Below are 23331 nucleotides of genomic sequence, written 5' to 3'. Positions count from 1 at the left end.
TAACATCCATTGCCGATCCTCCTCTTTTTTTTGCTTGAAGAAGATTAGCCCTGAGCTAATATCTGTGCACTCTTCCTCTACTTTGTATGTAGGATACCTCCACATCATGGCTGATGAATGGAGTAGGTCCACACCTGGGATCTGAGCCCGTGAACCCCGGGCTGCCGAAGTGGAGTGAGCAGAAATTTAACCACTCGGCCATGGGGCAGGCCGCAGTACTGTGGTCTTGAATTGGAAAAGAGAAGAAGTCAGGAGAAAGAGAACCTGTCGATTGACAAAATGTTCTTTTCAGCATCACAAGTCTAAACTATTTCAGGCCAATCACAACAACCTGAGTGAGTAGAAATTCCTTAAAGTTTAGGTTTCTGATTTAAGCCACATCTTAAAGCAGATGTTTATGACATATTTGAAGATGACCTACTGAGTTTCCTATAAAGTAATAGAATCCTAACTATAGTGGTTCTTTAAGAACCACTGCAAAAACAGAATTACCACACAGGGAACAAAGCTTAAAATGTGTTTCCTCTGGAAGCCAAGATGCTCAAACAGGGGTCACTAAAAATGTGACTGAAGTCCACCTCTAGAATGGCTGTCAGTCAGGTAGCAGAGATAGTGAGAATTTATATGGTATTTCTAATGTTTTTACAAAAAATATTTTAAATCATTTAACTTGAAGTTTTAAAAAGTGAGCCTGCTTTCTTTTTGGAAAACTGGCCCAATAAAAATAACACTAATATAATTTAATTGTATATGCATGTGCATTGAACACAGAGTGGTATACTAAAGATAGTTCATGCAAATAACTTTTGTGGGAAGTTTAGCTATTTTCTTAATATCTTTTTCATAAATGTATGTTTATAAATATATTTACTCATCCACTATGACCTTGGTAGCACTAGAAGCATTTTGTCAGCTATATCATTGATTCTAAAAATCAAATTCTTGGCATGGTAGGCTATGAGAGCTTTTTGTTGCTTTGTTTATATTTCAGCTAAGAAAATAATTTCTTGCACTTTCTATTTATAAAGATGTTATAATACATTGCACCCACTTAGTGCAGCTGTTCTTTAGAGACAAAGATGTAGGAATATATGTTTAAAAGCCTGGTGAAAGGAGGAACCTCAGAATAACAGATTTGGCTTGCATCTACCTGAGATGAGCTGGGGTATAGATAAAATTTAGATTGCAAGGAGCTGTTGGGATAGGCGTGCTCTTGCTGCAAGTTGCAATATGAGTTGCCAGCTCTGTGTATGTGGCTTTATGTGTGTATGTGAGAAAAAGGTGTCTGATGAAGGCAGATAAGTCAATATAGAATATTCTACCTCCCATTAAAGACTGAGCATATTCCAAGATTGCCCTGTAGCCTTTTGGGCAGGAGGCTGGATTCCCCAGCCACTGTCCACCCCATTCTTTTTTGTACTCGCTTCAGCTCCTCTACCTCTGAGCCCTTGGCTGAAGAAAGAGTGTAGCTTTCTGTAGCAAGCAAAGGAAAACCAGGCGCAAAATACAGAGGCTGCAGTATCTCAGTTCTCCTTGTCATGTTCAGATGTTAATGTTTGGTTTTGTTGCCCAAATCAAACAACATCTGAACACTTGGGTTTAGTGCTTTTATCCACTGGCTTCTGTTTGGCAAGAGTAGCCAGTGGAAATGGAGTCTTTCTGTTGTTTTTAAAGATGCACCCAATTCCTTTTAATGATGTGAAACATTTATTTGAATCCTGAGGTTTTTTTTTTAATTGCCATTTGCAGTCCACTTTTGGGGGACTGGAATATTAACCATATTTTCCTGATAATGAGCCTTCTGCCAATACCTTAACATGGAGGTATGCATGACATGGATTTTTGGATGACTTGTTTTGCTGGTAGTCACTCCAAAGAGAGAGATTCCTGTTTTTAATGCCGATACTGGTAAAATAGTCAAGATGGCCTTGCTTTAATGTAAGGGTCAGGAAATTCCATTCAGTAGTAAAATGCCAGCAAACAGACCACCTAATTTTTAAATCCAGTTGTAGCGCTCACCTAACTTGCTCTTTGGGACACTACTACACTGAGCCAATCAGGTTACCTACCTTTTGAACATTTGTTACAGCTGAAGAAGGACTAGTGGCCCTTTAATAAATAGCGCAGAATGCTTTGCACCTGTTTCTCCTAATGCACTGGCTGGTTGTAATGTCAACAGGGATTCTCTGGTTAGGAGTGAAAATAAGAGAGCCATCCATTTTCAGATTTTTAGAGGTTTGGCGTCTGTGTTTTAGGTACTAGCTGATAAGTATTTACTTTTCTGGTGATTGGGTAGGGCATTTATCATACAGACAGTGTGAAATTCCAAATAATGAGACAAGCATTACTCGTAGGTGACAACTGATGGTGGTAACCTCTGCCCGAGTACAGTATGAACCCTGTAGGGAGATGAGGAAGTCAAGTCATGTGAGTCTATTCACCACAGCTATTTTTTTCCTAACTGTAGAATAATTGTCAGCCTACAAGCCATGCTAGTATCCTAGACTCAGGAATTAACTCCTGCTTAGGAATATTCTTCCCTCTGGCTCATCTTTTGTTTGTGCCCAGAGTCTTGTTCTAGACCTGTCCCCAGCTGTTTTGCTGTAACACACACTTAAGGAGCAGTCTTACCTAAATCAGTAAGTTACTGTTGGCAGTGCAGCCTATTACTGCCAAAGTGATTTCTTTAAAAATAAGCAAAGAAAGTGAGGAATGCCTAGGTGATTTCTTGGAGGCATGTTAAATCTATGAATCTGGGAGCAAGCGTGGAGTCTTTCTTCCCTCTGCTTAGGTGAACATTGGCATTAATGCTTTCTCTTCAGAGCCCATTGACCTGGGCCTGTAGTTCTCCATTTTGGCTGCACGTTAGAATCACCTGGGGCATTTCAAAAATTACTGATGCTTGGGGCCTCCTCCAGACGTTCACCTTTAATTGGTCTGCTGCGCCACCTGGGCTTTCAAAGCTCCCCAGATGATTCTAATGGACAGCCAAGGTTGAGAATCACTGTCTAGATAATCCTGAGTGGTCTTTGGCAGAATAACCTCAGTCTGGTTCTTCTTGTCATAAGATATAGTATGCCAGGCATGGCTCTGAGTTTAAAGCTTACAGCTGGCCAGGGCTCAGGTGGTAAAATGGATCATCCATTTGTCCTCAGAGTAATTCTGGAGAGAGATGTTGCCATCCATCCATTTTCTTCTCTATACCAAATAGAAAGTTTGCGTAAGTAAGCAAAACAGATTTTGAAAGTCTGGTCTCTAGAATCCTCTTTCCTTTGCATATGTGATTTGAGGAGATTTCTCAACTCTTCCAGCTACAATAGAGCATTTGAACTTATTAAAAGAGCCAAGCCCAAGCCGCCTATTCATAAGATAAACAGGTAGCACTGTTAAAGGTAATGGAGAAAAAGACAGATCCTTCCTGGGATGATGGTGACACATTGGGTTATTTGTCTATTAGCCTGTCTTCTAAGTGGGATTTCAGTGTAAAGTGACTTTCACTTTTCCTTGTTTCTTGTGAATGAAATGCACTAGCTAAGGCTTAAATAGTTCTGAATTTTATGTGAAATGTGAAATGCGTCATTTTAGCATCTTTGTTCCAGGATGTCAAAGACCTAACCCAATAATTCCCAAATGAGGTTCCATATCTTTCATGCTTCCCACCCGTGGAACCTCACACATGGTAGTAGGGAGGGGAAAACTAATTTGAGTACCCTCAAAGAGTGAGAGCCACTGTTCAAACTAACTAGCTACCAAGTGATTTTTAATTCATGAAAGAAATCGTGTTTAAGAGCAAGTTCAAATATAGTAATCTCTCTTCTGAGAGAATTCTGGGCACCGTAGAAATTTTCATTCATATATTGCCTACAAATAATGGGTAATTTAAATTTCAAATAGGTGGTGTGTTCAAGAAGAAAAAGTGGGTGGAAGGAAAGATTGGTTAGTGCAGAGGTCTAAATTAGCATCAGGCTATGAAATTTCATTAGAATAATATTAAGGCCTGGATGTTTGCTTAGCATGTAAATACAGCAATGCCAGTTAGAAAAAATGTCTCCTATGCCTTAGAAAATTTGCAAAGGCTTCCTGATATGGAGTGAAATAGAAAAGCAGTAGCCTGTGGGACTTGTATGCATCCAGAGAGTAGCCCTAGACTTTTCATACTGAAGAACATTGTAGAGTACTGTGAACTTTGTTGAACTTTATGCAAATTGTACCGCACTGGATTTTAAGATTTTAGGGGGGAGAGTAGAAGAGGAGGATGGGAAAGTAATGGTAAAAAATAAGCATGTAAACTCGTGCTTTAAGCAAGGAATGAAACAAATTCCCTTTCAGGATTTCTCCATCAGGACTGTGACTTTCTGTCAAGTTCTTCTGCCCTACTAGATTGGCTGGTGATTCCTCCTAAATCTCTAAGAAATCCTTTCTGAAAGCGCTAAACAAATGCTTGTCTGACTACCGTTTCACCACCCTGCCCCATCCCCGTACTCTTAACAAAAGAAAATCATTCCCAGACTATCGGCAGAAGACATGTGTTTTGTCTTGATCTATTAACTTTTCATCTGCTATGGTCTGTGTTCACAGTCTTAGCCCATGGCATTATTTTGTGATCTAAGGGCAGAACTTAAATAGATCTGCCAGTTCAGTCAGGAACCAATGGCTTCTCCATTAAGAAATCTTAAAATCAGAACTTTCCATTTTTGGCATGTCAGTGTAAGTGAGTAAAGGGAGAAGTACATTGGAAGAGCACTTAGATTTCCTAGCTCCTCAGAATTTCCAGGTGGGCCCCACTCATGCTCTGCCTCTGAGAGAAGAGAAGGCTGAGGGTTCAAAGATGGAAAAGTCAATGTAGCCGAAATTCGGTTTCCTTCAGATGGACACAATCTGAAGGAAATCTGTCCACCTGTTCTCTATGGTGCTTATAAGGTGGGTGACAGCTGTCTCCCATCCACTTGTCCCTGGCACTGTGCCTTCCCACTGGTCACTGTGAAAAGTAGATCACACTGGACTCAGAGGCCAGAATCCAGGACAATTCCCCCTTTCCATCTTGAGCCCATCACTTCTCCATACAGCTAATAATGTAGCATTTACTTCTCTTTGGAAAACTCTTGGGTTTGTCCCCCAAGAAATAGTAAAGCATTTAAAGGAAAACAGTCAGAAAATAAGATTCTGGTGGTAGCTATCGAATAAAGAGATTATAGGAAAATTTCACTTCCCCTCAGCTGATACTGATCGAGAGCAGCGATCAACTATGCCCCCTCTTCCTGAGTTTTTAAAGGCTACCATAATATTTGTAAGCAACAAACTTAGCTAACATTTTTTCACAACTTGTTAATCAAGGATTCATGTTAAAACAGACAATCAATTTCTAAAATGTTGTTATCCCTGAAAGGGAATGAGATAGAGTTTTTAACTGTAACTACCGGTCTGTTTTTTCCCTTTGAAAAAACTAACATTTGAGGTTTGTGTCTTTCGTCTGAAGCAATTGCTCCATTAGTAAAGATGCCTCAGAAGTCAGTGAACCAGGCTAGCGCCCTGGCACCTCTGAGGATGCTGGACTGGGTTTGTGCATCTTATTTCCTTAGAGAATATCTGTTTTTATTATGACCTTAATTATAAATACCTATATATAGGAATAGCATTTTCTCTCACCCCACCCTCTTTTAATCATTATCATGTAAGTGTAAACCACACTTCCCCCCACCCCCTTATCCTGAAAAAATGCACTTTAATTCCTAAGGAGAGTGGCTGTTCCTGGCCCTGAAGCCAGATTGCTTCAGGAGGAGAGTTGAGGAGGGAGAACTCTTGCCAGGCCCTATGAAATTAACCAAATTCCTTAAAGTAAACACACAAATAATAACATCCGCTTTTAAGCTGCCCCACCCCCTGCCAAAGGGAAAAAGAAACAACCAAAATGAAAAAGTTAAAAATGCCTACCCTAATTTTAGAAGTTTCACTGGAGAAAATACCCAACATTTAGTTATTTTCTCAGCTACCAAATTGTCAGAAACTTCTGGGTGGTTTTGTGGGAGGCAGAGATTTTTTTTTTATTAAGAAGTCAAGTGAAAACACAAAGGCTATAAGGTATCCTGATTTGTGTCATTTCTAAGTATCAGATTTGTTCTCTCCCTCCGTTTGACAGGTGTCCTCAGTCTCTCCTCCTGTAGGTTCTGTCCTTCCCTGATGACAAAGCCAATAGTCCTTGGTGGGGTTGCATGTCTCCTAGAGCCCCAGAGCCCTGTCGTGTCGGGGGAGGGGTAGGGCAGGAGGGTGGGCAGAGGCGGGCTGGGGGAGGGAGATACAGAGAAAGAGTGAAGATAGGGGTTTATATAAACATATTTAAAGCAGTTTAGCAAAAGCTTTCTCATTGAACAGCTTTAAGAACAATGTGAATGAAATCTTAGCAACTTGGTTGGTAATCTGAAAAGTCTATTAATGTATACTTGAAATTCTGTTTGTATAAAAAAACATTTTCCTCTTTATTTTAACACTGTGTAAAAGAACATTATGCATGTGAGTGGTTTGAGAATTAAATGGTTTAATACTCAGATTTGAATCTCTGTCTTTTCTCTATAGAGGTTACGTTGTTTTAAATTTTTGGATTGTTTTGCTATGATGAGAATACCAAGATTTCAAGCTCCCCTTGCCCTTTCAGGATGCCTACCATCTTTCAAGATGGAGCAGTGACCTAGCTCCTTCTTCACTTTCTTGACCCAGATATGTTCACTGGTAGAGAACAATTGAAAGCATCATTTTACCAAATGCCCAATAGCGTCTCTATCTGTTTCTCCTTTCCTTGTCTTCATTTCAGATGGCAAGGTCCATTCATAATTGTGAGATGGGCGTAGTATTTATTTTTGCTTCTGTTCACAAACCAAAATAGGAAGAGGTGCAAAGAATAGGAACACTTTAGTGTTTAGCAGGGGTTGGCTACTCTGCCCATGAAGATAATAGTGTTCAGAGCAACTTCCCTTATAAGAACCAGGAAGGGCCTGTTGGCCTTGAAGGTCACTCTGTTGGGGTTCAGCGAACGGCCAGCGATCACAACGGCGGTACTTGCTGCAGCTTCACTGCCTTCCTCATTTACCTGTGGGTCAAATAGGAAAGAAACTGCTACATTAACTACTCTGCAGTTCATTATAGGCAGGTAAATCATCCATGGACACAGCAATTCCTCAAAATGCTATTTGTTATCCAATAGAAAGGACATTGGGTCAGGTCGGGTTCTGTCCATAACCTTACTTTTACTCATTCTTTGAATATCGATGTAAGCACTTGTGTTCTTCCAAGCCTTGTGCTGGATAATAAGTGCTAGGGTTCCATTCAGATAACCCCTGAACTCAGAAATCTGGATGTACACAAGGTTGTCGCATTTCTGGCTGGCATTATTGTACATGGTATTACAAGAGGATTATTTTGTACGAGATGCTAAAAGAGATTTTCGACTCAAGATCAGAGCTCTATAGTTAAGAGAGTTTCACTCTTGGAGCATCAAAATCCCATATGTAACTATGTCAAGCAGCCACTGAGGACATAGGCCTATGAAAACAGGAGGGTACTCTGGCTGGATGAGATGAGTATTTCTTGGAGTAATAGACTGAAATAATGGTATTCGAACTTGCTGATAAGCAGAACTGCCATAGGTCTAGAGGGAAAAACCTTCAGAAAGTCTTCTTTGGAGCCCCAGAATATCACTAAGACTCTGTGCCTGCCTGTTACTGAAAGCACTTCAGATCCCTGAGCTTTGTGGAGCTGGTTGGTGATGTTCTCTCCCTCCCTTCTTCCTTACCTCCACCACCCAAGCCCCATCTCCTCATACTATTTCATGATCATTCTAGAAGTAAATTTAGGAGCAGACTGGAGTTTTTGTAAGACCAAGATCCTTTTATTCAAATCAGATTTCTGGTTTTTAATGACCTCCCATGAGATCTACAGTTAGTTGGGGTCCTGTATATTGAGAAGGTGTCAGTTGTGTTGTTTTTACTTCCAAAATCATTCATTCAGTCCTCATGTAAAATGCCTTGTTCTGACCTCAATATCTGTAAGATACATCCCTCTACTCTTGCTGTTGTCTTACAGGTCACTGACATCTATTGTCCTAAGGATTATATCCCCTCATCAAGGATTTGGGCGCCTAGCTCATAGGTTTTCTGTCCACCCTAACTCCTGCTATCATTTGACCTAGACAATTAAAATTCCTTGGTAGGAGACTCATGCAATACTCTAACCTCCCATTTCTTTCATCTCATCAAACCCAGTGAGCATTACTTTCGCTCTGCTTAAGCAAACCAGTCCCATGGCTACACTTTGAACTTGCCATCTCTCAGAACTAATCTACCATTTAAAATATGATTACATTATCCTCTCTCAGACTATAACCTTCTGTTTTTCAAGCTGTCGCATTTTTTCACTCCCATTACTATTAGTCAGACTTCCTCCTGTCCCTTGATCCCTCCACTTGCCGCAGAACTACATATTTCCACTGAGCTTGGACTCTGCAGCTATATTTACTGGCACCATGCTCTGAAACCTTCCTCTTCAACCACAACCTTCTTTCTTTGCAATTTCCTCAATCCTGTGACCTTCTCTGACTTTGGCCCATCTCATTTCCCTCACAGCCTGGTTCCTCCAAAGAGTAGTCTACACAAGCGGTTCCCAAGCCTGATTGTGCATGAAAGTCCCTTGAGGAGCTTCATAAATATACAGATTCTTAGGCCCCATCCTGGACTCTCCAAAAGTCAAGCTCCCCAGATAACTAATGCTATTGGTCCCTATTCAGTATTTGTTTGAGAACCAGAAGTTCTCCAGGCTTTACACAGCTATTACACTAGGAAAGGGTTCCCTGGGCACCTTAGTTGGAGCAACGCCAGGGTAAGCAATATTGAACTGTTTTCTTCACTGTGGAACTTCTCAGACTTCAACAAGCCAGTGTGTATTAATTCTTGTTAATTTCCCAAGAAAAGGATATACATTTATTTAACCGCCCACCGTTTTGTAATCTGCAGTGTAGTCTAGAGACCTAGTTCTCTGGAACACACTTTAGGACATGATCCACACTCACCAGCTGCCCCTCCTTACCTTCCCTTTGCTCTTCAACCACTACAGTTAGGCATATGACTCCACTATTCTGTCCAGATTCCTCAGGGAAAGGTAACCTATGATCACTTGTCAATCTTGTTACTAGATGCTTTCCATTTTCTTAAAGCTCCTCCCTGGTTTCCAGGAGCTCATACTCTCCTGGTTCTCCTCCTCTGAATTCCTTCTCAGTGGCCTTTGCTGGCTCATTTTCCTGTGTCACTCTCTCCTTAACGTTGTTCCTGCTTGACCTGCTTCAGGAGAGGTGGCGGGGGGGAGGGTGGGACAATTAGACCATGAGCCCTTCAGAGCAGGGCTGTATTGAGCAATCCTCATGGAGGAGGGGCTACAGATTTGGGGTTTGACAGACGCTGAAATATGTCTTTTTCCACAGTTGTCTTCTGCTGTTCATGCATTGGTTATCTATACCATAAGAGCCAGTGGAGCAAGAACTCCAAAGTTACAGATCACATGAGATATGGATGTATTAAATAATAAAGCAGCATGGGAATAAAAAAGCAGCATAAGAAGAGAGAGCCAAGGGAGGTGTACTCACCTCGAGAAATGCCTTATGGAATGCATCTGAGACGTACAGGTCGCTCCGGCCTTCTGCAACAATACCTAGAAGGAAGACCCAAGAAGCCTCTGTGAAATAGGAGAAAATTGGCTCTAACCCACAGAAAGGAATTCACTTTGAATTAAGGAGCTTTTTTAAAAGATAAGAAGAAATCCTCAACCCTCACCTAAAAATACTCCCAAAATAAATACATGTTAAAAATAATAAAGTACTTTGGGCTTATTCCGCCTGGCTCATGTGACTTTAATATCATGCTTCAGCTCTTGGGTGGGAGTAGAGGGGCAGTCTTCTTAAAGAAAAACTCACTCTATCTAGCAGGAATGTCTTTCTTTCCAGTTTGGCAACATTTTTAAGAGAGGGATTGGTTTTCAGACCTAATTTAAAGATAGCCCATTTAAAGATAATTCAAATTACCTAACATTATAAATGTCTTTTTAAAAACAGAGATACTTTAATTAAGATTTTTAAAAGGTGGAGGCTTGGAGGAACCACACCAAGTGAACACCATTGCTGGAGTACCATGACTGGGAAAAATTGGCTGTGTCTGTGCTAGTGACTTTAAGGAAAATACACAAGCCATTTGGAATATCAGGTGAAAGCCTATTAAATGTCAGCTATGCCTAGTTTGTGGGTCCTAGATGTCCCAGTTCTTAATCATATCTGTCTCTTTGCTCTGAATTTTGATGTCTTTTCAAGTTCTTCTCTATGTGGTCCCATCTCCTCTGTCAGTTACAGACTTAAAGGGTTCCAGTGCCAACTGGACCCATGGAGATCCAAAAGCAAACTCCCCCTTTTACAGAAGAGAAAACTAAGACGTTGAGAGGGAAAGGGATTTCCCTGAGTTAGCAGTAGAACTGGGATTAGAATCTAGATGTCCTGACTCGTTGCTCTTTTCTTTTTTTTAACGTTTCATTTTATTTTACGTTATTTTATTTATTTATTTTTTTGAGGAAGATTAGCCCTGAGCTAACATACACCACCAATCCTCCTCTTTTTGTTGAGGAAGACTGGCCCTGAGCTAACATCTGTGCCCATCTTCCTCTATTTCATATGTGGGACGCCTGCCACAGCATGGCTTGATAAGTGGTGCGTAGGTCCATACCTGAGATTTGAACCAGTGAACCCGGGGCCACAGAAGCAGAGAACACAGGGCCACCGGGTCAGCCCCTCATTGCTCTTTTTTACTCTTTCTCCAACTCTTCCACCTTTGGTCAGACCAGCAGAGAGAGGAGGAAAGCCTTTCCAACACAAACCTGGAAGCTTGGACTTTTCAGGGTTGAATAGGTCCACAAGGCCCATGTCTTGCAGATGCTCCTTCACACTGAAGCTGTCCTCAATGCGGAAGCGGGGCATGTGGACCACCAGCAGCGTCTCTGTCAGCTCATCCAGCCACTCCTGAAGCACTTCTGGGGTGAGTTGCTGCTCCACCTTGGCCAAGCTCTTCTCAGGCTTGGGCAGGATGAGTACCATGGTGATGTCATCACCCTTGAAGGGCAACTCAATCACCTGGGTGCCTTCTGCCACACGCCGATAGTGGAACTTGCCTTCCTGGTACATCATGGATGCTAGACATGACTGTCCATCAGCCTTGTAGAAAGGTTCCTTCCTTGTGTTCTCAGGGCTGAACTTTGACTTCCACAGGCCCTGGAAGAAGATGCCAGGTGGGAGAATCATAAAGCAAGAGGACCAAAAACATCGTAGGAGAATTTTGACATGGGAAATACTCACATTATTTTATTACATTAATATGTAAGTATAATTATTAGGAAAAAAGAATAGAGAGATATGCATGAAAAGGTTAACAATGTGTCAGATGATGGAATTATGAATGATTTTTTTTCTGTGAACTTTTCTGTATTTCCCAGATTTTCAGCATTTGCTGAAAATTTACTTGCTTTTATAATGAGAAAAATAAGAACTATAACCAAGAACAACCCACTGGCTTCTTCACGAGACTCTTCTTCAGTTTAAATCTAATTGCCTTTTGCTTTCTGCCTCCCACCAGCCTCTTTCTCAAAGGGCATCCTCCAAAATGCTGTGCTTTGCCCCTGATGAATAAAGGCTAGACACAGGCAATAACCCAGGGGGTCATCTGGGAGTACCACCAGGCAGAGGGGGAGTCCTGGCCAACTTCCTGTTCAAAGAGGGAGGGGATAAAAGACACTCCTTTGACATTTCTGAGTTGTAATAACCATTCCTTGTCATCTTCTGGCTCTTTGATTTTGAGACAAGTCATTTAACTCTTTGAGTGGTGGTTCTTCATCTATACAATTAGGAGCTGGTGATCACTAATATTTGTAGGATGCTGACTGTGTGCCAGAAACCACTCTAAGCATTTGACATCCATTAACTTATTCAGTCCCCTCCGTAACCCTGAAAGGGAGGTGTATCATTATTACCATTTTACAGATACAGAAATCGGGGCAGAGAAAGGTCTTAGGTAACTAGCCTGAGTTCACACAGTCAGAAACGGAAGAGTCAAGACTTAAACTAAATAATCTGTCTGAGCGGCCCAAGGTCTCACTTGTGATGTTATGAGGATCAAGACAGCTAGTGAATTGGAAAATTTTTCCATGAACCATAAAGGGCAATACACACTATGGAAATGCAACCTACTCCAGTCTTGGGAGAGAGAACCCCCGAGTGACAGAGTGGTTGGCAATAGCAGTGACTGGCAAAACCTCTGGGCCCTGTGGCGGGGAAGGATGCGTATGGAGCGTGACGCAGGATGGGCAAATCTGCCACAATTCTACCTGCCTTAAATTGGTGGCCCTCCTGAGTATCAGTGATATGTTTATTCCCAGTACCCTCTCCTTCATTCTCCTTCCTGAATGTAATCGAGTTGGAACGGTCTTTAGAACTCTTGACTCTCTGAGAAAGATAAGGCCATCTGCATGATCAAATCACAGGCCTCCACAAAGTTTGCAGTTAGTCTGGCACCTGGAGGTTCAGAAGCTTCAGGCAAGGGGAAATTTGAGTCACTGTAGGAGCTAGATGATGGCGAAAATCTCATCATTGAAGATTATCGATAGACTCTGTCACTTTGTCCCAGATTTCAAAATGGAGTTAAGTGGGCAGCAGAAATTATCACATATATATGAGAATTTGTCACCATGCATGCCTTTCTGCTTGGCATGCTGGATTTGTGAGTGTGGGCATTGGGCCCAGAGATACTACCAGGCCCCCCTGGAGCTCAGCCCGGCAGCCATAGCCCTAGACATGGTTCTAGAGTCTCAGCAAATTTGTATTTCTGCCCAGACCATTCATGTACCACTTCTCAGAAAGGATCTACCTACACATGCCCACTGGTGTGCAAGAGGGCAAGAGGTCATCCCTGGGGTCTCTCCAGGGCCATTTTGAGTACCTTGAAGTAAATGGTGTTGACCAGCACCAGAACAGTGAGCTCATTGATGGCTCCATGGGGAATGACGTCAGTGATACGTCCTTCAGTCTTATTGGATATCCACTGGTTGATGGTCGCTCTGGACTGCTCCGCATTTTCCTGAGGGAGACAGGAAACAAGCCTACCCACCTGTGCTGTTCAATCAGTTTCTCCATGTCCCCGTGCAGCATTTTATTTTGTTCATCATCCCTCTGTCCTTTTCTACCATCTAGTTAAGCCCTCTCTCTAACCCAGATTGGGGAAACCTCACATATATAGTATAGCACCACGAATCTTCCATATAGTTAATAAATATTAACAGAAAAAAAGAGAAATAGGAAGAAATAAAGGAACAGTAAAGGAGAAAACAGTCATGGAAAAAGAAAACAAAATATTATCTTCTCTGACTTTGGAAACCTGAACTCACAAGACTTCAGGTTTCCAAAACATGTTCTATGGGAAGCTAATGAGTGATTGGGGGGCAAGGGAGTGTGGCGTGGCAGGAGGGATACCCATGTGATCAAAAAAATGTGAGAAATGATGACAATACAAAGGCAATAATAGACTTCTTTGTTGCAGGACTTCTCTTAACACTTAATAGGCTCATCTGCTTCACGGTTCTCCAAGAGGAGACTATAACATGCACCATACACCAATTTTATTTGACCATGGTAATTTTTAAAAATTAAATTAATAGGAAATCTTGTAGGATTGGAATCTCCAGAATATGTTTTGGTATATATTTTAACTTGATGGATGAAATGAAGAATTTATTATTTATACAGCTTTTTCAGAGCAACCACTACAAGCCGTAGATACCATTGATTTCTCAGTTTCAAGCAAGAATAAGTATTCCAGGGGTTCTGACTCATAGTCACTCCCTCCGCCTGCCTTCAACTAGCAGAGGAGTGTTAATTTGGATCCCGCTTCTCCATCTCCTCAGTCTCAGTAGAGAGGAAGAACTCTGAGGTCAGGGGTGACATCTGCAACTCACCTTGAAGTCCAGGGGCTTGAGCTTGGCTCCATAGACCACCTCACTGATGTCTTGGTAGGTCTCATTGAAGGTAAGGGATTTCTCTCCAAAAAGGCGATTGGCGGATACCAACTCGGAGGATTTATTGGCTTTTCGATAAAGTCGGCAGTTCAATTTGGCAAAGAAAAAGTGGATCTGATCAGATGTTTTCTCAGAGATAGTATCAAACTTAAAAACCTGTGGAGAACAAAAGAAAATGGTAGTGGGTCCGGTGAGGCCACCTAGCTAACATGGGTGGTGAGCACAATGCCGGTCAACCCCTGACTAACAGCCACCTCAGTTGTGAGCTCCTTCAAGCCCTATGCCTGGCACAGCATAAATTCTCAGCTCATGTTTTCTAAATAAAAAAAGAAGAGTAGGAAGGAGAAAGGGAAAAAGAAACACAAAGAGACTGGGATACCACCAAAAGTCTCTGAAGGGCTCTTCACCCATACACAGATATTTTCTTGGGGATCCCAGCAACAAGCCTGGGCAGAAGGGCTTTAGGCTGTACCTCCATCAGCTCCTTGAGGGTGTTGTCACAGGCACCCAGCTTGGTCATAGCAAAAGCTGTGGAGATACTCAGGGGTGACAGGAAAATGTTGTCGCTGTCATTCTTGAAGTCTGCCAGGTGCTGATAGAAGGCGGTGGCAAAGCGGGAATTGGCCTTGGACAGTTCCCAGACCCGCCGGTTGGTGGCCTCAGGGATCTTCTGCTCAGAGCCCTCATCCTCAGTTGCCTTCTTCTCTGGGGACCGGTATATGCACATAGGATTCACAGGAATGTCCCGAGGCTTGGCTGTGCAGATGTCCTCCACAGGGCTCCAGTGACAGGTCACACAACCCCAGAGGCCGAAGAGCAGCAAGGAGAGAAGACATACCCTCCTATGGGGGACAGAAAGCTGAGTTTAGCTAGACTAGGAGACTTCCTATCCCCACTGCCCACCACAGACTTGTCCCAGTAAGCATAGGACTCCAGCCCACCTGGGGTAACCAGCAGGAGGGCCAAAACCTTTGAAAAGTACAAGCGCCCAGGACAAGTCCAGTCCTAGACTCCTTGCAAGTGGAAGTTTCCATTTGCCTGGACCTAGTCATGTTGAAATGAGAGTCACCTATTGAAGCAACTGATGCTTATTAGAAGTATCGTGTGCCCAAGGCTCCATACTGGGAGAAAGAAAGAATGCAGAGCTTCCACTTGGTGAGATGGGACTCGCAGGGGAGAAAAATAGGCCAGGAACCTTAGTGCCCAGTGAAGAGTTAGGGCAGTAGGAGGAGCCATCTACAGAAGCTGTGTGGGGGAGACCTCAAAGACGGATGGAATTTAACCTGGACTTTAATCCAAACTTACCAGGAATTTAATCCTGGTAAAGGATTAGAGATTTTGATTGATGCGGCAGAGAGATTACAGTAATACAAGTGGGGTAAGAAGGAGTGAGTGGGGCAAAGGCATTACCATGTGCTGGAAACCCAAATCTCTAGCTCCAGCCCTAACCCTTCCACTGAGCTCCAGACCAGTTGTTTGCTGGACAATTCCACCTGGATGTCCTGCAGATTCCGTAGTGAAATACCACAAGACTGAACTCGTAACTCTCACCCACATGCTCACTTCTCCTTCTGTGTCCTCCAACTCAGCAAACAGGCCCTTCATGAGCCCTGTCAGCCAGTCCAGAAATCTGGGGGCCACTCTGGCTTCTTGCCTCTCACCCTCCACATTTAGTCAGACCCTAGATTCAATCAATTCTGTTCCCCTGCTCGCACTGCCTTAGTTCAGGCACTCATCATTGTCTGTTGCCTGGAAATTTTAATACATTCCCACATGGGTTCACTAAAGTTAAATGAAACTAATCTCACTTTCAAAAAAAGAGATTAGCATATTATGAGAATTGAGACCCAATTAAGCAAACCAAGAGATAAACTCTCTTGTAATATTTTTGTAGACAAGACAAGGTGGGCCAGGGGCTCCTTCTGGCTGACTTGGGGTCCGTGGATCTAGAGAAGGGAGTCTGGATGTGGGTACTGAGTCTTCTCAATCTTCCCCTGGCAGAAAAAGACAGGCATGCAGTGCAGAAAGGATTTGCTGAGGCGGTCTGCTGAGCACGTGCGGGGCTGGCTGGAAGCTGGGGACAGCTGAGGGTGCTTGACTTCATGCGTGATCTGAGCCCCTTAAAGAGCAGAGGCACCGAGTGGGAGAGAAGTGGAGGCACTGAGGGAGGTATGGAAGGCAGGGTGAAGACGCAGACAGACAGTACCTTGATGTTCATCTCCCCATCTTGCTGGCCTTCTGATACCCATTTTGTCCCTGAGCTACCTTAAGAAAAACAAGTGGAGGCTGAGAGGGCCCTGGGAGCTCTGTTAAGCACAAAAAACCCCAAGATGATTGAGCCATAGCCTCACTTCTAGCTTCCTGTAATAGCCCAGATCAAGAAGGGGAAGCGTGTGGTGTCGCAGGAGGAGGGAATCTCACTGTGAGGAAAGGAAATAGGGCTGCAATCCTTTAGTCAAATGTCACCGAGATCTTGGGCGGGATGGGGGAAGGCAACCAAGCGGAAGGAGAAGGAAAAAGGGAGTTAGGAGGTCCTCACAGATTAAATTTGCCCTCATTTCAGATGTATGGCAGGCCCAGGGATTCCCCTTAGAGTGTCTCCTGGTTGCTGTGAGGGCTGGCACTGGCACAGCGTCTTCACACAAGGGAAGACATCCCCTTTGTTTCTTGAGCTAAGAACCCAAGGTGTGGCTTAGGGAAGGCCTTAGCCCAAGAGGAGGGTGGGAGGGAGGGCCCCTGGAATGACGTCTTCCAAAGAAGTCTTTGATTGTAACTACCAGAGAGAGGGCCTGGTCTTCTCGAAGGTGTCAAGGTCATCCTCGAGTGTCATTCAGAGGTCAGAAAACCCGGTGAGGGCATGCAAAGGGAAATCTCACCCCTCTTACCTTTTTGCAGCAGCTACAGTTTCTATCCCACTGGAAAACATGGTGGCTAATCTTCCACAGGGCTGGGTGAGTGGAGATGGTGTGGTGTGAGGCAATCTCTCTGAAAACTGGTTCTTTCCTCTAAATCTGACTGAGGTTCCAGAGGCTGGGGTTGGGGAGGGAGCTGGTGAGGAGGGAAGGACTGAGGTCAAAGGCTGATGACCAGCTCCCAGGGTTAAGCAAAGTGTAGAGCCCAGTGTTGTTTAATTAGTAGAGAAGTTTTAAAGTTCAGTCAGGTCCAGGGAAAGCAAGGCCCACCTTTCTTACCCATACTGCCCTGCTCTCTTCTTCATCTTTACAGAAAAGGAAAACGAGAACATGTTCACAGATTCAAACTTGGTCAGAAAATGCCTGACTAAGACTTTGTCTGCAGGAGTTTTTTCCTGTTGAACCAAACCAAGAGATAGAAAATAGATGACTATAACTAGCCACGTTGAATGTCCAGAAACTTCTAGCCTTCTACCTGCTCAGTGAAATACCCTCTCTTTCACAGCTTTCTTTAGGGAAAGAGAGAGGAAGAGAGTCCAGAATATCTAATCAGAGAGGGGAGAAGAGGAATATTCTGAAACAAGTTGCTGCCTTCAGACTTCTAAGAGCCAACGTGTCCGTGACCCAGACCAGGACACACAGTGGTCCTCCTGTGGTCCAAGAATGGAAACTTTCTCCACTCAGCCCTGAAGTGATGGGACGGGGCGACAAGCGCAGGGGCATCAGGGTTCATGCCAAGGCTGATTCTAAGGTGGATGAGCTGGTTGGGGAGACATGTAGGAAAATCCTGCTAGGGGATCTGGAGACAGAGTGAGGGGCAGGTGAAAAATGTACAAGCAACCGCTGAAATACTTCTTTAAAAGCAAACAAACCAATTTCTTTGTGTGTATTATTTTTACTTATTTTAGTTATTGGAAAATTACATGGGTTCAAACTAATGGAGATAAAGCGCAGGTTTATTTATATAACCCTCTTCCTAAAGAGCCAAAAACAGTATCACAAGGATTGCTGCAACAGTTTTCAGAAGATAAGTATGCCGACTTCTGTGTGATTGAAGACTCCTTGAAGTTGATACAGTCATAGGAATTCTAGAAAGTTCTTTATTCATTAGACAGGAAATCTCTGTCCAGACTGAAGCTGTGTCCAAGTTCTTGGATGATTTAGACCCTGAACACCTCAAGGACCCCTGTGTGCAGTGTCAACAGTTACAAGGAATTGTCCTAAAAGGCCCCAGAACTCTCAGAGGCTCCTTGTCACTCTAGATTAAAGACAATTGAAAAGTCTCCTGTTCAACCACTTGTGTCCAATAAACACAAGAGCGCTACCTGTACCAGCAGGCGCTGTTCTAGGGGCTGGGGACTCCAGTCAGGGGAGACAGGCAGCAATCAAATAAAGAATCAGTTTATAAAAAATAAATATATATGGGGCTGGCCCCGTGGCACAGTGGTTAAGTTTGCACATTCCACTAGGGTGGCCCAGGGTTTGCTGGTTTGGATCCCGGGTGTGGGCGTGGCACCACTTGGCAAAAGCCATGCTGTGGTAGGCGTCCCACATATAAAGTAGAGGAAGATGGGCGCAGATGTTAGCTCAGGGCCAGTCTTCCTCAGCAAAAAGAGGACGATTGGCAGGAGATGTTAGCTCAGGGCTAACCTTCCTCAAAAAAATTAAAAATAAATAAATAAATAAATGTATGGGCTGTTGGTCAGGTGTTAGTAAGGGCCATGGAGAACAATGCAGGGCAATACAGGGCAAGGGAATAGGAGGTGATGGGGGAGGTAGGGAGGTTGCCATTTTCAAAAGGGTGGTACGAAAGGCCTCCCTTATGAACTGACATTAAGAGACAAGAACAAAATGAGAGAGGGAGCCACGTAAATACCTTTGGGAAAAGCTGTCCACATAGATGAACAGGAAATACAAAGATCTTGAGGTGGGAACATGCTGATCAGACCTGTCGTTCCAGCTTGCAGGAGTCGTGAGATTTGTGCCTTGAAAACAAGGTCCTCAGAAGAGAGCAGATGAGTGGGCCCAGCACAGGGGTGGAGGAGGTTTGGTAAGCATCTGCAGGAAAAAAGATAAGGGTGCAGATACCCCCGGCCAGGTCATTGGGAACTATACATCACAGGTTGAGCTTAATTTTTTCATTCACTCATCAAGCCATATGATCATTATTTAACAAATATTTAATAAATGCCTGTATGTACCAGGCATGGCGCTGGCCTGGGCATGTAAAGATGACTGTGCCCTCAAGGAGCTCTGTGCCTCATAGCAGAACCAAGACGTGAGGATAAACGTGCCAATCAATGCTACTGGTCATATGACTGAAGTGTGTACAGGGAAGGGCATACAGGAGGGTCTGGTCAATGGAGCGGGGGTGGGAGGAGGACGATCTGGAGGTGAGAATGTTGTAAGAATTTTGCTAGACTAAGGCTTAAAAATCTTTTTCTATTTTGAAATAATTTCAGACTAATAGAATACTTGCAGAAATAGTACAAAATATTCTTGTACACCCTTTACCCAGATTCTCCGGTGTTAACGCTGTTAACATTTTACCACATTTGCTTTCCATTCTCTCTCTCTATACGTATATTTATACACGAACATATAATACATATATAATAATAATATAAATTATTTTTCTGTACTGTTGATAGTAGTTTGAAGATATAATGCCCTTTTACCTCTAAATAGTATGAAGTTCCTAAAGACAAGGACTTTATATAGCACGGTGCAGTGATCAACGTCAGGAGATTGACGTTGATACCGTACTATTTTCAAACCTATAAACTTAGTCTAGGTTTGTCAGGCATCCTGCTCGTCTTCTTCACAGCAGTGCTTCTCAAACCTTTTGGTCTCAGGATCCTTGTATAGTCTTGCTGAATAACCTCTAAATGTCATTATTTAAATAGTTATATATTAAAATTGTTTGACTTCATGCATACACTGAAAGGTCTTGGGACCATCCTAGGGTGCATGGACCACACTTTGGGAAATGTCAATTTATACCCCCCCCAAAATTTTTTTTTCCTTTTCCTAGTCCAGGACCATACATTGCATTTAATTGTTATGTCTCTTTAGTCTTGTCTAGTTTGGAATAGTTGCTCTCTTTTCTTTGTCTTTCATGACTTTGGCGTTTTTTGAGAGTACAGGCCAGTTGTTTTGTGAAGAACGTCTCTCAATTTGTGTATATCTGAGGTTTCTTCAGGATTAGATTCAAGTTATACTTTTCTTGGGAAGGAAACTACAGAAGTACTAGTGTGTTCTTCTCGGTGCGTAGCATTAGGAGGCACATGATGTCGATTTGTCCCATTACCAGTGGTGTTAACTTTGATCGTTTGGTTAAGATAGTGTCTGCCAGATTTCTTTCTCTGCTGTAAAATTACATTTCCTCTTTTTTTTAAAAATAAGTATCTTGTGGTAAGATACTTTGAGAATATCTAAATATACTATTTTTTACCCAACTTTCACCTGTTAATTTTAGCATCCCTCAATGGTTCTTTTGCAAGACATTTTTTTTTTTTTGAGGAAAATTAGCTCTGAGCTAACATCTGCCGCCAATCCTCCTCTTTTTGCTGAGGAAGACTGGCCCTGAGCTAACATTCGTGCCCATCTTCCTCTACATTATATGTGGGACGCCCACCACAGCATGGCTTGCCAAGCTGTGCCATGTCTGCACCTGGGATCAGAACTGGCAAACCCCAGGCTGTCGAAGTGGAACATGCGCACTTAACTCCTGCGCCACCGGGCCGGCCCCCTGCAAGACTTTTTAAGCACTGTACTTTCCTATTTCCCATCCAATTCCATTAAAGTGATTATTGTTAAAATCATTAGAATTAAAAGAGATTGACTAAATTAGACAACACACTCTCTTGCTAGAGTGTGAGGAAATGGGCTCTTTCACTCATTGCTGGTGGGAGTGCAGAGTGCTATAACCCTTTGAAGGGACATTTGGCAATACCAAAATTATAAATGAATTTACCCTTTGAGCTGGAAATCCCACTTCAGGAAATGTCTCCTACAGATGCATCTGCATAGGTATAAATGAAGTCACCAACGGTACCTGATTTGCAACAGCACAAGGTTAAAGACAACTCCCGTCTACGAAGGACTCATTAAATAAACCAAAGTACATCCGCGCTCTGGAAAACTGTGCCCTGTCAAAAAGAAGGAGGGTGCTTGCTTTGTACTGATATGGAAGGATCTCCAGGATAATTAACTGCAAAAAAAGCAAGCTCAGAGCAGTGTTTATAGTGTGCTACCCTGCGTGTCACAAAGCAAGATTTTAGGGGTGAGGGCTGGACAGACAGGGGTGGGAGTAAGACTTATCAATATGCACCTTCCTATTTAGTTTTCTATTTGGAACATGTCAGTATATCACCTCTTCAAAGAGGTCTCGACTTTGTGAGCAACAAGGGTGTTGGTGTGGCATTCCACAGAGCTTGGAGAGAGGGCATGACAGGCAGCTGAACCCCTGACTGGTGACGCGGGAGAAAGGGAGAGTGAGAGAAGCCAGGTGGGAGTGTGAGAAAGGGAGAGTGAGAGAAGCCAGGTGGGAGTGTCTGCAGAGGGACAGAGGATGTGCCTGCCCCGCAAAATAATTGGTTTTTTTGTTCCTTCTCCTTCTCCCCAAAGCCCCTAGTACATAGTTGCATATTCTAGTTGTGAGTGCCTCTGGTTGTGCTTTGTGGAACGCCGTCTCAACATGGCCTGATGAGCAGTGCCATGTCCGCGCCCAGGATCCGAACCGGCAAAACCCTGGGCCGCTGCAGTGAACTTAACCACTAAGCCCCGGATTTCTAAAGGCTGTATAATCCATTGTCTCTAATTTAACCATTACTTTACAGCTAGATGTTAGTTCAGGTCAAGTTCTTTACATATTTGAATATGATAATAATAGGTGCCATTTAAAAACACTCAGTACATACCAGGATCTGTGCTCAGTGCTTTATAAGCACGAGCTTATATAATTCTCTCGCCAGCTCCACCAGGAAGATATGAGGCCCAGTGTACAGATGACAAAACTGCTATTCGCAAGGGCTAAGAACTTGCCCCAAATCACAAAGCTAGCAAAGCTGAGATTCAAACCCTTGTGTGCTCCCACATGTCTGTGCTCTTACGTGATAGCTCTGAAGAAAACGTCCATGATTTCCAAGGTTAAAACTCACAGCATCCAATTGTTTTCCTTGGGACAAGATATGTCACCATCTGATTCTTCTCCTCTTCATTTTTCTCTGTCAAGTTTGTCCATGATTCCCTCAAAATCCAAGGCCCAGAAAGGAACCCAGGGGCTGCCATCTTTTTCTTTGATTGCCCATATTTTATTAGGAAGCGTTTGTCTCTGTTGCACATTCCACATGAGATTTTCGGTTCGTCTTTGGCAGTCTTTAACCTAGTCTCTGGCTCTCATTGCACACGGCTGCCCTTGGCCTTCACTGCACAGATTTTGATGACCTCTGAATCCCTTTCCTCTTGGTTCATCTTAGACTGGCTTGAAGAGTAAAGGAAAAAAGAGCTTGTATGCTGGCAAACTAATTTGTGACTCTCTCCGTATGTAAATAAATTCACACACACACATTGTTATCAGTATTCTGTAAAGTGTTTTAACAATTGTGCATATTTAAATATATAAAGATTTTTTAAATCAAATTCTTCATGGAAACTTCTAACCATTTCTGGAATTGGCAGCAGACTTCTTAAGAACTTTTATCAGGTAAAAATTCATTTCTGAAAAGGATTCCCTACTTTCGTGTGGCACTATTTTTCTCTACTCTGAGTGGAAACAAGTTCAGAAGGAGCCCAAAGGACCTCTCTGTGCTTTGCTGCGTTAGGGGTACATTTGAGGAGCTGTGGAGAGGAAGGAATGTCGTGTTCAAACCCCCTCCCTTTTTTAATACTTCCTTTAAGGTCTGTAATATAATAAAAAAATTCCTCTTTCCCCAGCCCTGCCTCTAGTCTCAGTAGTAACTCCGATGAGCAGGTAATTCAGCCGGACCTTGCCATTGCCTCATATCCTGGGCTGTTCTATTTGTTTCTTTGGATCCAAGAGTAAGACCTTGGCAGGGGACAAACAGTAGAGCAGAGCTCCTGCTGAGGTTACTGAGTAACTCAAAGCTTAACTCTTCCATAGAAATTTGGCCAAACATCTAGCACGAAAAACAGTCATCTCCAACGCCCTTGGGTTTCCATTTCACTAGGTGGTTATGACATTTTAATAAAGGCGAAGTAAAGTTTATCAAAATAAATCCTGCATTATCACCTGGCAGCTTTCAGGTGAGACGCTCAAAGCATCTCATTGGAAATTGTCCAAATTCTCATAACTGTTGGAAAGGTCAGTTTTAGT

The 23331-nt window shown here is 43.0% G+C and overlaps 2 protein-coding genes and 1 long non-coding RNA gene across 8 annotated transcripts in view; 1 reads left to right on the top strand and 2 right to left on the bottom strand.

The window, feature by feature from the left end:
• The window catches only part of ZBTB37 (zinc finger and BTB domain containing 37), a 30596-nt gene extending 20725 nt beyond the window's left edge, over positions 1-9871 (top strand). For 3 of the 5 annotated variants that reach the window (XM_014852893.3, XM_070498090.1, XM_070498092.1), the window contains one exon: positions 9464-9871. The gene's annotated coding sequence lies outside the window, so the exon portion shown is untranslated. Of the gene's footprint in view, positions 1-92; positions 748-9463 lie in introns of those variants that run through there. The other 2 variants (XM_070498091.1, XM_070498089.1) reach the window with 2 other exon arrangements.
• Positions 6513-17221, bottom strand: SERPINC1 (serpin family C member 1). Its single transcript, XM_014852897.3, has 7 exons — positions 16968-17221; positions 14555-14924; positions 14023-14238; positions 13011-13148; positions 10900-11290; positions 9626-9690; positions 6513-7081 (listed from the first exon to the last, which is right to left on the bottom strand). The coding sequence occupies exons 1-7, from the start codon at positions 17006-17008 to the stop codon at positions 6911-6913; spliced, it is 1392 nt and encodes a 463-aa protein (XP_014708383.1). The 5' UTR covers positions 17009-17221; the 3' UTR covers positions 6513-6910.
• A 1275-nt stretch (positions 17222-18496) lies between these two features.
• LOC139042109 (uncharacterized) lies at positions 18497-22851 on the bottom strand. 2 transcript variants are annotated; one of them, XR_011498342.1, is made up of 3 exons: positions 22109-22851; positions 20971-21145; positions 18497-19052 (listed from the first exon to the last, which is right to left on the bottom strand). It is a non-coding gene; the product is annotated as an uncharacterized lncRNA (long non-coding RNA). The 2 variants fall into 2 exon arrangements; XR_011498343.1 differs by having other exon boundaries at positions 20971-21051.
• Positions 22852-23331: the final 480 nt, after the last annotated feature.

This window comes from Equus asinus, chromosome 25 (genome assembly GCF_041296235.1).
Source record: "Equus asinus isolate D_3611 breed Donkey chromosome 25, EquAss-T2T_v2, whole genome shotgun sequence".
Classification (NCBI taxonomy): domain Eukaryota; kingdom Metazoa; phylum Chordata; class Mammalia; order Perissodactyla; family Equidae; genus Equus; species Equus asinus.
Note: the sequence above shows the minus strand (reverse complement) of the source record. Positions and strands in the feature narration are given on the sequence as shown.